The sequence below is a fragment of the Nuphar pumila genome, chromosome 6 (genome assembly GCF_984573655.1).
Source record: "Nuphar pumila chromosome 6, dmNupPumi1.hap1.1, whole genome shotgun sequence".
Lineage (NCBI taxonomy): Eukaryota > Viridiplantae > Streptophyta > Magnoliopsida > Nymphaeales > Nymphaeaceae > Nuphar > Nuphar pumila.
Window position 1 is genome coordinate 21,145,377 of NC_143254.1, and position 13,743 is coordinate 21,159,119.

General features: G+C 37.6%; 1 protein-coding gene and 1 long non-coding RNA gene across 5 annotated transcripts in view; one reads left to right on the plus strand and one right to left on the minus strand.

The window, feature by feature from the left end:
• LOC149834267 (P-loop containing nucleoside triphosphate hydrolases superfamily protein) overlaps nt 1–7,450 on the plus strand; it is a 29,047-nt gene extending 21,597 nt beyond the window's left edge. For 3 of the 4 annotated variants that reach the window (XM_090011306.1, XM_090011308.1, XM_090011309.1), the window contains one exon: nt 6,812–7,450. In XM_090011306.1, the coding sequence (XP_089867432.1) occupies nt 6,812–7,075 (264 nt within the window). In that variant the 3' untranslated portion in view covers nt 7,076–7,450. The remainder of the gene's footprint in view (nt 1–6,811) is intronic. The other variant, XM_090011307.1, reaches the window with a different exon arrangement.
• A 2,618-nt stretch (nt 7,451–10,068) lies between these two features.
• LOC149834268 (uncharacterized) lies at nt 10,069–12,116 on the minus strand. The gene is made up of 3 exons (XR_016432519.1): nt 11,754–12,116; nt 11,392–11,516; nt 10,069–10,723 (listed from the first exon to the last, which is right to left on the minus strand). It is a non-coding gene; the product is annotated as an uncharacterized LOC149834268 (long non-coding RNA).
• Nucleotides 12,117–13,743: the final 1,627 nt, after the last annotated feature.

Consider the following 13,743-nt stretch of genomic DNA (forward strand, 5'->3'; position numbering starts at 1 on the left):
ATTAAGAACGTGTCAAAGGACGCATACTTTCATATTAAATAAACAAAAATATTATGGAAATAGTTGCACTTGATTTTCAATCAGTTTTTACTCATTACTTGAGTGTCTCATTGCCATTCCAGATCATCTGATGCAATCTTTGTTGGAGGAATGTGGAGCCTGATTTCTACCTTAAGGATTTTTTTGGAGGGTAGCTTTGTAATTTTACTTATAATAGAGATTTTTTACCCTGATCTATTTTCTTGATTTGAAAAATGGTGGAAATGCACTCTTATTAGAGCAAACTGCAAAAGCATAGATGAAGTGTGTGGAAAGCATAAGAGTAGCGTAGGAGAATCGAGATTCTCATCAAGTTTCAAAAGTAATGATTATCATGCTTTCAAAGTGAGTTTCTGAGAAGCAGGCTTCCCTAAGAAGCTTAGGGTAACTCTGGGCAAAATGCAAGCCACTAATGGGTACACTTCATAAATATCACTCAAGAGAGCACACACATAAAAAATATAATCTTTATTTACTTGAAAAGTGCTTAAGAGAAGCAAAAATATAATCTTTATTTACTTAAGAAGTGCTTAAGAGAAGCATACTTACAAAGGGGACAAGATGTCCCTTAAATAGACCACATACAAGGGCTTAAAGAGGGGACAAACTCTCAACAGCTATATGGTCTAAAGACCATAATGCCCAAACACAAACAATAAAAGACAAAAAAATAAAAATAAAAATAACAAATCTGCCCCCAATGGGTAGGGCCTATTACAACCATATAAAAAAACCAAAATGCCCCTAGTGGGCATAACCTATTATATATATATATATATATATATATATATATATATATATATATATATATATATATATATATATATATACATACATACTAAGTCACACAAACTTGGCTAAAAGGTCGACGCATCCACGTCGACAAGCCCCGACACGGGTGCGGCTTCGGACATGGGGCGGACACAGTCAACTAAGTGTCAGACTCAGTCAACGCACCGAGGCCGAGTCCGTCCACATTTTGGACTCGGTCAACTTTGACCGAGTCTATTTTTGTCCATTTATTAAAATTATTTTGGACAGATTTATGATAAGTTTTGTTGTTATCACACTCACAAGCTTCTTTATGTGTTATATTTTGGTAAGTTTGTGTTGTTATTTCAATAAAATTACTTTTTTTTTGCTTTAAAATTTACAATCTTATTATTGTTATATATATATATAGCCGTGTCTTTGTGTCCAAAATTTTTTAAATTGCTTCACACCCGTGTCGCACCCGTACCCGCACCCATGTGACATAGTATATATATAACACTCGTTCAAACTGACGGTGAGATAATCAAAATTTGCTAAGAAAAAAAGAAAAACGAGGCAACAATATGGCCTTGGTTAAGAAATCCACAAGTTGTATTTTTAAGTGACATAAGGAAGTTCAATAGTGCCTTTAAGAAACTCCTCTCGAACATAATGACAATCCATCTCTATGTGTTTTGTTCATTTATGGAAGGTGTGATTGCTAGCAATGTAGATAGCGCTTTTGTTGTCACAACACATCTTGAATGGAGTAAAGATGGTGACTCATATATTTGAACAAACTTCTTAGTCAAACAGTATTAGTGGTGATAGTTGTCATTACATTATACTCAGCTTCAGTGGAGGAGAGTGACACCTTTTGTTGCTTCTTACACCTCTACAATATAAGCGAGTCTCCAAGAAATACACAAAAACCTGTAGTGAAAATATGATTGTTAGGGTTACTTATACAGTATGAATCAGGATAAGCAATTATATTAAACGAGAAATAAGAGGATAAGAAAAAACCTGGAGTTGTGGTGCCCTTCAAATATCTAATAATTTTCATAAGTGTTGCTATATGGACTGAAGTAGGAGCGTACTGAAATTGTTTGGCGTTGTGAACTGCATGTGCTATATCAGGCTGAGTTATAGACAAATATGTAAGAGATCCAATTAATTAACGGTAGGGAGTAGGATTTTTCAATGGAGTGTCATCATTGACCCTCATCTTTGCATTAAGTACTTCTGGAATATCCACTACCTTTTCATCAGTTAGATCTGATCTAACAACTACATCTGATGTCAGTTTCATCTGAGAAGGCAGATATCCTCTTGAGGTTTAGACAACCTTAATACCTAGAAAATACCTCAGAAAATCAAGGTCAGATATATCAAAATTTCTTTTAAAAATATTTTTAATCTCAGCAATTCCCGTTTTATCACTTCCAGTGATAATCATATCATTAACATATATTGTCAATAATAACTTTACTAAATTAATACCATTGGAGCCTATTTAAGACCATAAAGAGTTTTTTTAAGTTTGAGAACCTTACCCTTTTTAATGTTAAACCCAAACATAGGATCCATATAAACCTCTTCACAAAGGTCATCATTAAGAAATGCATTATTGACATTTAACTGGTAAATAGGTCATTGTTTGGGAAATTAAGGCCCTAATACTAGTCATCCTAGCAACAAGGGCAAAAGTTCATTAATCAAACACATATTTTTGTGAATATTCCCTTGGCAACCAATATAGCTTTATACCTTTGTAAGGAACCATCACTCTTGGTCTTGACTTTCAAGACCCATCTACAACCTATGGCCCTTTTTTCTATGGGTAAGTCTACAATTTCCCAAGTGGTGGTTCTAAGAAGCGCATGTAATTCCAACTTCATTGCATATATCCAATGGGAGTGTTGTTTAGCCTCATTGTAATTATAAGGTTCATGATAAGCATGAATAGAGATTAAGCAAACCCTATATCTAGGTGAAAAGGATTCATAGGACACAAATTTATTTGGATGTCTAGAGATCCTTTGAGACTTTCTAGGTAAGTGTTCTACTATAGGTTCTTCTAATGATTGAACTTGTGAGCATTTTTCAAAAGCACATGGTTGATCCCTATGTCACATAGACACAATTACCTGATTGCCATATATGTGTCGACATGGCCCAACATGAGTGCGGATTCCGAACGTAGCATAGGTATGTGCTGGTCCAAATCGGGTGGGTCCAACCTTGACCTAACCGAAAGGCAGGGAGGAAGAAGAAGAAAGAGGAAGAGGAGAAAGAAGAAAAAGAAAGAGAAGAAGAGAAAAAAGAAACAGGAAGAAGAAAGAGAGAGAGAGAGGACATACCCGTTAGGGTTTGACCTTTTCCTCTTCTTCTTCTCCTCCTTCCAGTCTGCCCGAGAGAGAGAGAGAGAGAGAGAGAGAGGCAATACCGGTTAAGGTTGGACTCCTCTTCTTGTTCTTCCAATCTGCCTGAGAGGGAGAGGGGTACCCTCTCGGCCAAAACCCACCCGAGAGTGAGAGTGGTTTTCATGCCATGTCGGCCAAAACCCACCCAACTTTTTATTAAAAAAGGTTGGTCTAGATCAATTGTAGATCTCGGATCCATACTTAATCTAGACCCAAACTGAGAGAAAGAGGGAAAAGGGGGCTTTCGTGCCCTCTCGGCCGAAACCCACCCACCTTTTTATAAAAAAAGTATATCTGGATTAAGTGTGGACCCTAATATAGATCCACACTTGATCTCGACCAAAACTCTCTCTCTCTCTCTCTCTATATATATATATATATATATATATGAAAAATATTTGCTACTAATGAATGTCAAGAACTAATGAGCTAGAATTCATAGGTGCAAATTGTATCAACTCAATATAATCACATAGATGTGTTCAACATGGTTTGTTTGCTATGGATCAAGCCTTGGATTGTGCTTTTTTGATGTAAAAATGTGATCTTTTGAGTTATGAAATTTTGGCACATTGTGAGCCGTTGATTTCTGGACCCCTTTAAAACCTAATTACTTGTCATAATCACATTATTCAAAACAAGTTTCCTACTAAACAAACTATGCAGATCACATCTGTAACATTTGATGTACAAAAAATTGATTTTTTTTTAAGAAAAGAGTGATTTCTTGAGAACAAAAAAATCATTGGAGTTCATAACCTTTTTTAAAATTTTAATTCATTTGATTTTAAAAGATGTTTCATCGGCAGTGGAAATAAAAGAGGTATGAGAGTTGGTGCATTGGTCGAATAGTAGAGATGCATTAGGTGTCGTGTGAAAAGGAGCACCTGAATCAAGTGTCCAAGAAGATATACCGAGAGGAGTTGAGGATGAGACCGCGACACCGAACGTGGATGGAGTAGAGGAGTTGGATTTCAAAAAATGTTGGAGAGCTTCCGCCAATTGGGCAATGGATAAGTCTTTGAGATCTCCACCTTTCTTTGAATCTTCACTTGGTTTGGTTGGTTTTTCTCTAACAGTGGCCGCTTCTTTTTTGAGCTTATGACAATCGTGGTTGATATGTACCGCGGCTCATTACAAAAGTGCCAAATGATTTTCCTTGGCCCTCCATATTTTGGCTTTCAAAAATGATGAGGCTTATATGTCCTCAAATTGTTCCCTAGTCTCGAAATGGCATGTACCTCATCTTCCTCTTTGGTTATAGAGAGAGGCAAGTTTCTTCTTGACACAACTCGCATTGTTTAGAGGAGGAAAAGTTTTATGAAGTAAAGAAGCCCGAACATGCTCAAATTTCTGGCGAAGACCGTGAAGGAATTGAAAGAAATGCTTCTTCTCGATTTGATGTTATCTCATTTCAATGGCCGCTCCTTCCCATTGAGGTTCAAGTAGTGCAAGCTCATCCTATAATGGGGATAAAGCACTATAATAAACATGTACACTTATGTCTCCTTCCTTAGTGAACCTTATTTTTTCTTGCAAAAAGTATTGACTAGTAAGGTCCCTTTGAGTGGATATGTTTTTCATAAAAATCCAAGCCTGATTGGATTTCTCGAGTGTCTAGGTTGGTGCAAATTTTCAGCTCAACATTGCTTATGAACCATGCCAATATTTTGACATGCTAACTTTCTCAATCTTCTATCTTTATTTGATATTCTTGAATGACTCTTTCTCTTTATTTTTCACTAAAAGCTGTTTGAGTTGTGGCTTGGGAACAGTGCCACATACATAACCCCAAAATTTTCTTTCTTTAAAGTGGTTCTCCATTGCAACCGCCTACATTATATAGTTTGATCCCTTCAATTTGAAGGAGAGCTCAATCTTTGAGTCTCTTTCGGCCATAACAAGGAAAGGAGATAAGAGAAAAAGAGAGATGAAAAAATGCCAACAAACACAATCACTTGATCATACAATCACTATGATCAATAAGGCCTAAGGGTGTAATCATCCAATGACTGATACCATGTAATGAGGCTTCAATGTAAGCACAAATACAAAGCCACTATGGGCAAAACACAAGCCACTAATGGGCACACTTCACAAATATTACTCAAGAGAACACACATAAAAAAATATAATCAATATTTACTTGAGAAGTGCTCAAGAGAAGCATACTTACAAAGGAGACCAAATGTTCCTTAAATAGACCACATACAAGGGCTCAAAAAGGGGCCAATATAGCTGTTGGGAGCTCCCAACGGCTAGAAATATAGTTGCTGGGGAGCTCCTAACAGCTATATGGTCTAAAGACCATAATGCCAAACACAAACTATAAAAGACAAAAAAAAGGAAAAATAAAAATAACACATATACATGTATGTATATGCATATGTATATACATATACATGTATGTATATGCATATGTATATACATATACATACATGCAGAGATGATATATATATATATATATGACAAATATCGCGAGATTTATGAAAATCTCGCAATAATATCACAAGAAATTGCCTGAAAGTTTAAAACAGCAATTTCTCGCGAGATTTACAAAATATCGCGAGAATTATGAAAAAACATAAATACCGCAATTTAAACGATATTTACATTTTAAACAGCTATTTATCGCGAAAAAAATCATGTATTTTTATTTTTAAATAAATTTTATTAATATTTTCTTATAAAAAACATTTTTTAAAATTTTTAATTAATTTTTTTATTGCCGAGATTTTGCCGAAAAACACGAGATTTATGATTTTTTTCAATTTCTCACGAGTTTTTTTTAAAAACGAGAAATTGCCGATAAAAACATGTCACTATGATATATATATATATATATATATATATATATATATATAAATATAAAACAAGCACAACCCATTAGCTAAATGAACATAAAAATTAGGTTGTTTCGTCTCATTGGGCATGAGTTTTTTGCTCTCTAGGGTCTAATCTGTAGCAGCCCAGCCCTTGGGGCTTGCAAGTTTCATCTTTTCAGCTGAATACGTGAACAAAATTTAGGCAAATGCATACATTGACATGGTAATGTGTGTTTTGCTTATCAATGAACCATATGACTGGTAATTTTCTTTGTCTACCTGCCATGAACTTGCTTTCATGTACTTGAGGCTTGAGAGAGTGATCTGGCAAGAGTCAGTCCAGGGAGTCAATGAGTGGTTGGGTTAGAGTACTTGGTGGTAGAGCTTGAGAAGAGCGGGTGTGGGTTGAGACATGTTATAAAGTGGTGATAGGAAATGAGCTGAGATTTGGTCAAGGAATAAACTACTTAGTATCCAATTTAATTTTATGAGGATAGGCATCTTTTATGCAACATTTTCAGGAGAAAATTATCAAAAGATAAATAAAAGGATCCAGGAGTACCATGGGATACTTCAGGATCGGGATTCTAGAGCAGGATTGTCACCCTAAAATGAAGAATATTGGCTGTCGGGCTGACACTCTGATTTTCAAATCACAGTTACTAAAAGGAAATATGCTTTGTATTTGTTGCATTTGTTATGAACGTCATTTTCTTGTTATTCATGTTCATGGACGTACGAATAAATTTTCCTCCCCTGCTGGTTCAGCAAAAAATGAAGCAACTAGCCAAGGATGCATTTTGCTCTTGGATTCGTGCATACACAGCACACCGCGGTGAGCTAAAGAGGATTTTCATGGTGAAGAAGCTTCATCTGGGTCATGTAGCAAGGAGTTTTGGTTTGAAAGAGCAGCCATCTTTGGTTGGGAAATCTTTCCAGATGCAAATGAAGAGGAAGAGGGAGCATAAAAAGAGTGGTCCCTTGAAAAAGAGAAAGGTGGGTAAAAAAGCTCAAACTGCTGCTAAAGGCTAATGATGAGTTTTATCACGATTTTGTTGGTTGCCATTGCAAGGTCGGTCATCAAAGAAAGTAGGAGTGGTAACTTGATCCTGAATCTGTCGGGACGCTTTGCAGATGTTGATCATGACCTGTCCATGCAAGTGATGCCTGCCGCTTTGGTGGCATCACTGCACCTCTCTCTCAGGTGGCTGTAACATGATGCTCTGCAGTTGACTGGCGGCTGGCCTTGCACACAGGTAGGACCTGCTCAAAGCCTACAATCTGCTTCTGTTAAAGATTGTTCTTGCTTCCTGGTGCAAAATTTTGTTAAAAACGTCTCAGGCATTGTAAGGATACTCTTTGTCAGTCGACATTAGATTAATTGAGATATTTATCAACAGTGAATTGATATTTTACTGTGTTTGTGTGTGTGTGTGTGCGCCCGCACGTGCTTGCACATAGTGCGTGTGGGGGTGCATGTGTGCATATGCATGCATGCTTGCACATTGTGTGCGTGTGTGCCCATGCATGCATAGGACACAAGCAGGGGCGGGATTTTTTCCTTTCAGCAGTTTGCTGTTTGTATACACGATGCCAGATACATACAACTGCTATAAAAATGTAAATTTCTTTGAAGATGCTGTGGTGAACAGCCGTAAAGCTCACGCCCCAAGGGGTTTGGCACAGTGGAGGAGGCCTTGGCCACTAAACGGATGGTCAGGGTTCCATTCCCATGAGTGTCACGCTCCTTGCATTCATGAGGGCAAGATAAATACTTGCTCAGTCGAAACCGGGCGATTCCCTGGGGGCAAGGGGTGCACCACAGGTTTACACTGGGAAGGCGACCATAAGTACAGCAGGCTGAGCCAGTGCGACTATATATCTGATCTAGAGGGTGGTTTTCCCATCCTTCATGGAACAGCCAGAAAGCTCCGTGATTAATTCTGGAAAGTGAGTAGAGTCCCACCAAATTTGGGCTATTTCTTTTTTTTTTTGGGCTCTGGGGTTGAGCTGCTCGTGACAGTGAGGTGTTAGACCAATATTTCCTGCAATGGGCTCTGGCAAGTTGGATTAGCTCTAGGGTGCCTCTGGCTGAGCCACACTATAGCGGCTTTACCTTCAAAGTGGCAGTCAATTGCACAAGTAGGTGCTGAGATGATACGTTTCTCCTGTTGGTACATCAAAGTGGCATTTAATTGGTTTGTGTTTTTAGTGAAAAATATGATCTTAAAACATTTTAGCCATTGATTTTCAATACGATTCCAACATGGGATGATTCAAAAGCCGATCCCTACTAATTTGATAGTATAGAACACATCTGGAAGGTCAGAATTTTAAAAAATAAAAAATAATTGGTGAAAATTTGAGTGCATTTTCATGCTCAAGGATTGTGGTTCCCACCTACCCCTTGCTCCGGTATAACCATACACAAAAGTAGTGCTTTCAATGTGTTGATTATTCAACCTGCATGTGTTTAACTATACTCTATGTATGTTTGGGTTTGGGTTGTACCATAACACCCTTTTGGTCTACACTAGGTTTCGTCTCAAAAACAAAAACTGGCTTTTGATTTAGGATTTTTCATTTGACATTTTCTTTTCATTGCGTTCTCTGAAACAAAGAGAAAAAAGGCTCCAAGATGATGTTTTAGACCACTTTCATGCTTGTCTTTCTGAGTAAGCTGTTAGCTTTTCACCATCTTAAAAGTTAAATCTTACTGAATATAAACGATGATTAAATCTACTAGCATAGTAAATAAACTAGGTTAAACAGAAAGGTTGAATCTAACATCTAGTGGCTAGATCCATGCAAACAAGTTTAGATCCATAACAAAGTTTCTTACATCTCACGTGTTTCAGCTATCCCATTCAACCATAACACAGTTTCTGTATTAGGTCATTGAAATAGAATCATCATGCAGGTTTGCTTTTTGTCACGGGTGAGAAAGTAGAAGTTGTGATTATTGATCACAAGGTTTTGATTCAAGGCAAAACAGGCAAAAAAATCACAGTTAGCGATCACAATCACTTGTACTTGTTCATGTTTCACTAACCTTGAGAAAGTATGGTAATTGTGATTTACAATCACAGGATACAAGAATCACATGGCATTGCAGACATGCCTCAAAGTTTCAGAATCACAACCATAGTCATGAATATGGGCAATATTTTTGAAAAAAATGAGAAATTCAAAGTATGATTATATTTTATTGTGTCATGATACTAACTTGATATTAATGTGATATTATCATTATATTGTTTTTTTTTTGACATTTTATTTATTTTATTTACATTTTTAATCATAAATGTACCATGATTTTCAATATATTCCTATAAAATAACTTTTTATTTATTAAAATATTTTTCCTTATTGAGAAAATCTTGAGAATGAGATAGGTGATTATGGTCAATCACCACTTATGTTTTCTGAAGGAAAATCACCAACTTACCTTTCAGTCTCATCATCAACAATCAAAACGGTTTGCAACCACATATGTTTATCTTCCTCATGACATTCTATCAAATATCAACTATATGTAAAGTTGCAAAGAGAATATGATGAGTTAACTCCTGTTACATCCAATGTTGTTAAATCGGTCTGAATCGGCTGGTTCAGATTGAATTTGCTTAATGACGATTCAAAAGGGGCCGATTCAATTAATTTTTTTAAATATTTTTAGTCTAATGACATGTGGCATCTGATTTTAAAAAGTTGTCGATTCACAAACGATTCAATTTTGTTCGATTCACCTAGTGAACTGTTGTTAACATTGGTTACATCTATGGAGGGCATGAGGAGTTAAACCCTTGTTTAACTTTATCATGCAGTAGAAACAAAATGTTGGATACATATGCTGGTGATCAGATGGGAAAAAAAAAACAGAAGAATGCCATACTCATCTTTTGCAAGTAATTTATAGATGCATACATATGCTGGTGATCAGATGGGAAAAAAAAAACAGAAGAATGCCATACTCATCTTTTGCAAGTAATTTATAGATGCCAGTTTAGGCACATCACGGGAGCACATAAAAGTTGGATATTACAAAATCCAGAAATAATGAATGAGCATATTCATCAAGTATGCTGAAACAGAAATATCAAAATTTGGTAACTTGTCTGCAAAAGACTGCAAGCAGATATTGCATGGCCACCTTTCCTTCACCTTCTATCATGAACAAACTTGCACGAGCCCCCATAGTAACAATTCCCACGTGTGAAATGTCGGCACACCTGTGGCTTGTTGATTTGCTGCCTATGCCATGGTTGTGAATAAGAAGAGTTCAAGTTGCTCAATGGCTGTCTTGCTTGGCCATTCGCACTAAGCTTGTGAAAGTGTTGGGAAGGAAAGTTTGGTCTATGCTGTGGCTGATTAACACAAGGAGAGGGAGGGATGTTCGCGTTATGAAACTTAGGCTGGCTTGGGGGATGTTGGTTTTGGATGTTAACAAAGACAGGAGCATGTTGATGATGATTTTCTGGTGGTTGAGTTTGTTTTTGGTGGTTCATATTGAGAGGGATACTCCGAACTTCTGCTTGATTGGTCAGAACTGGTATAGTTTGAGTAGTTCTTGGGTGAAAAATAAGGATTGGCGCGGTTGGGACCTGGGATATGTTTGAACATAATTGGGATGGAATATTTTCCTGTTGGCGGAATTTAGAGCCCTCCTGTTTCTTTGTCCTGAAAGTTGGGATCAGATGGTCTATTAATAATGGAAGTAATATATACTAAAACAATTCTACATCTTTAGAGAGACTCTGTTGGCATGATGTTCACTAGGGAAGAACAATGACAAGAAAACAGAAGGCAATTATTTTCTTATATTAGTATGATTGCTAGAATGATGTGATGACATGAAATGCCATATTGTTACCAAGGATGATGATAATGCTACGTCACATGGATATGGCAGCATGTATAGGGATGCGGCCATTTTTATGAAGTTTTCAAGATGACTAGTATATAGCGGGGAGGCAATATGGGGGGACACACTAAATGCTATTGACAAGTTTTCTAGTTTTCATGAAATGCGCATTTCAATGTCATTATGGGAAGTTAGTTTATGATAGTGATGGCCATGGTGATGGTACAAGGTGGTGGTAATCATAATATGATGATCATAATGTTACAACAATTATGGTGATGGTGGTCACACATGATATGATCATGTATGTGCTGGAAATGGTGGTTCTGCTGGTACAAGTGTTGGTAGTGGAAGAGAACAGTGAAAATGTTGATGGTAGATATACATGATAGTTTTATTATGATAACATGATATGTGATAACACACAAGATCATAGTCCTTGAGGCCACAGGTGGGAATGCTGGAAATGATAACTTTTCATTACCTATTTGAGGTAGCCAGTTTCTTCCTAGTCTCCTGCACCCTGACTTCTCTTGAAAATCTGGCCTGGGAACCCCTTGAGTGCTTCTCTTGTATGACTTTGTACCTCTGCATTTCGTCAGGCCACCTCTGAAAATTAACCAACAAGAGAGACAGAGTAAGCACCTAGAAAGGCAGTTTTAGCATACGTTCATTTGAAAGAAAATTGATCCATTCATAGTAATTTAAGATCAGCACTCCCATCGATGGAGGCCACTTCTATCAAAGAATTTATGTATGCACATCTGGTTTTAAGGTGTGGTGCCAGACTATGCCACCAGTAATATTTTGGACATACATGGCAATAAAGAGGAATATGTTATTTACCTGTCTCATTGTCTTCGGCCTATAGAGATTGCGGCCCTTGATGAGCAGTGGGTGGAGGGCAGGGAGTGGCTTCACACCTTTACTCCACAGGACTTCAATCTGGCAACAAATTAAAGAATGCCACCTAAGTGGGCTGGTGACACTCAAAACAATAATCTATGCCTACCAAGATGATAATGTGCTGTGGGTTTCCCAATGTAATGATTTGATTTCAAAAATATGTATCAGGATATTCTGTTTTTTTACTTCCCCATGCAGTTTTATATATTAAATCCTTATTATTATTATTTTTTTGAGAGAGAGACAGTACTGTAAATGTGTGTTGTTGCTTGGCTGCACCATAGCTCTCTTTAACAATGCGACCAGCAACAAGCCTCGTACCACATGGAGGTGCTGTGGCACTCCTGGACACTATGCTATACCTGAACAGATACAAAAGCATAAAGGTCAACAAAGAAAACGGTTTACTGCTATACAGAACATAGAATGATATCAAGCAGACTCTCACTTAGCTGACTTTTAATACTCCAGGGTACACTTATATTCTGTTGGAAAATTATTTCAATGGATATGGCAAGTGAGTTTGAGCCAGGTACGCTCAAAGGCACGCACTAGATGCACTATCTTTAAAGTGATAGTTGCCTCACTTAGGACTTTGTCCTTGGTGCAATGGGTATTGGTACAACCTCGCCTTCAGGATACAACCGGGCTTTCTTCCACTTATGAAGGTTGGTCCACACCTTGCACTAGATGAGACTGAGCAACTCGACACAGACCATCTTGAATAGCATCTTTACTAGATTAGGTAAACCCTAGGCTCAACATACGCTTAGACACTAGGCTAGACTTAAATCGTAGGCTCAACTTAGCCTAGCCATGACTAAGTCAAGGTTTAAACTCGCTAAGGAAAGGGACATGAGAGAGAGAGAGGGCTTGTATAAGCTAGGGAGCACAGGGAACTCGTGTGAGGGAGAGGAGAGGAGAGGAGAGCTTGAGTGATAAGAAGAATGAGAAAAGACTGAGGTATATATGAGCCGTACCCCCACCAGCCTCGTAACGGGGGGCTAATCAACCTACAACTAGCAATGAATGGCCCTTAATGGCCAACGGCTAGCAATAAAAGCCCCAACAGTTAGGAGAAAGGAGGTTATGGGTTGGGCTAAGTTCAAGGACGAAAAGGTTACTCAAAGGGTTAGGAATGACCATGTCATAGTCAAAACCATCAAAAGCGAGAGGCGGAGGATCTTGGAATGTTGGATCATTAAAGGATCAGTCAAAAGTTAATGGGGATCGGTCTTGGTCTTGAAGATAAAATTGTCCCAAGTATGATCAAAGGTCAAAACAAGATCAAACTGAACAAAGCCGGGCTGAACCTAACCAAAATCCAAATCCAAAGCTAAGGACCAAAGTTCAAAGTTTAATTGATATGCCCCCTAATGTGCCTTACCCATAAATGCAACTCCTCACTATCATGTGGGACTAAACTTTTGAAAGATTTAATAACTCACAAACTTAGGTCAATGTAGGAAAAGAATATACAAAGCTATGGTTTACCTAATAATTTTGAAACAAAACCAACATATTCAACAACTTCAGATCAAGCGATCTAGATATGAGATTAAGGAGCATGTCAAGCTTTCTAGGCCAAAAAGATTCTTTTTCCTCTCTTGTCATCTTATGATCCCAATCACTTGATCTTAACAATTATGCTTTTGAAACTATCAATTACATTTAATGCACACGCAAGATACATGCACATGAACAAAGCATGCGCTTGCAGAGAGAGAGAGAGAGAGAGAGAGAGAGAGAGAGAGAGAGAGAGAGAGATGATTACATGTCATAAACATTCTGTTCAAATAACACCACATCGCCAGTGCAAGCATCCCCTGCACATATGCATGACCTTGTGTAAGACACTACAAATGCTAGCAACTAAACAATCACCAGAATACAGGGATATAGCTATAGGATTCCATGGCTACCTTATAAA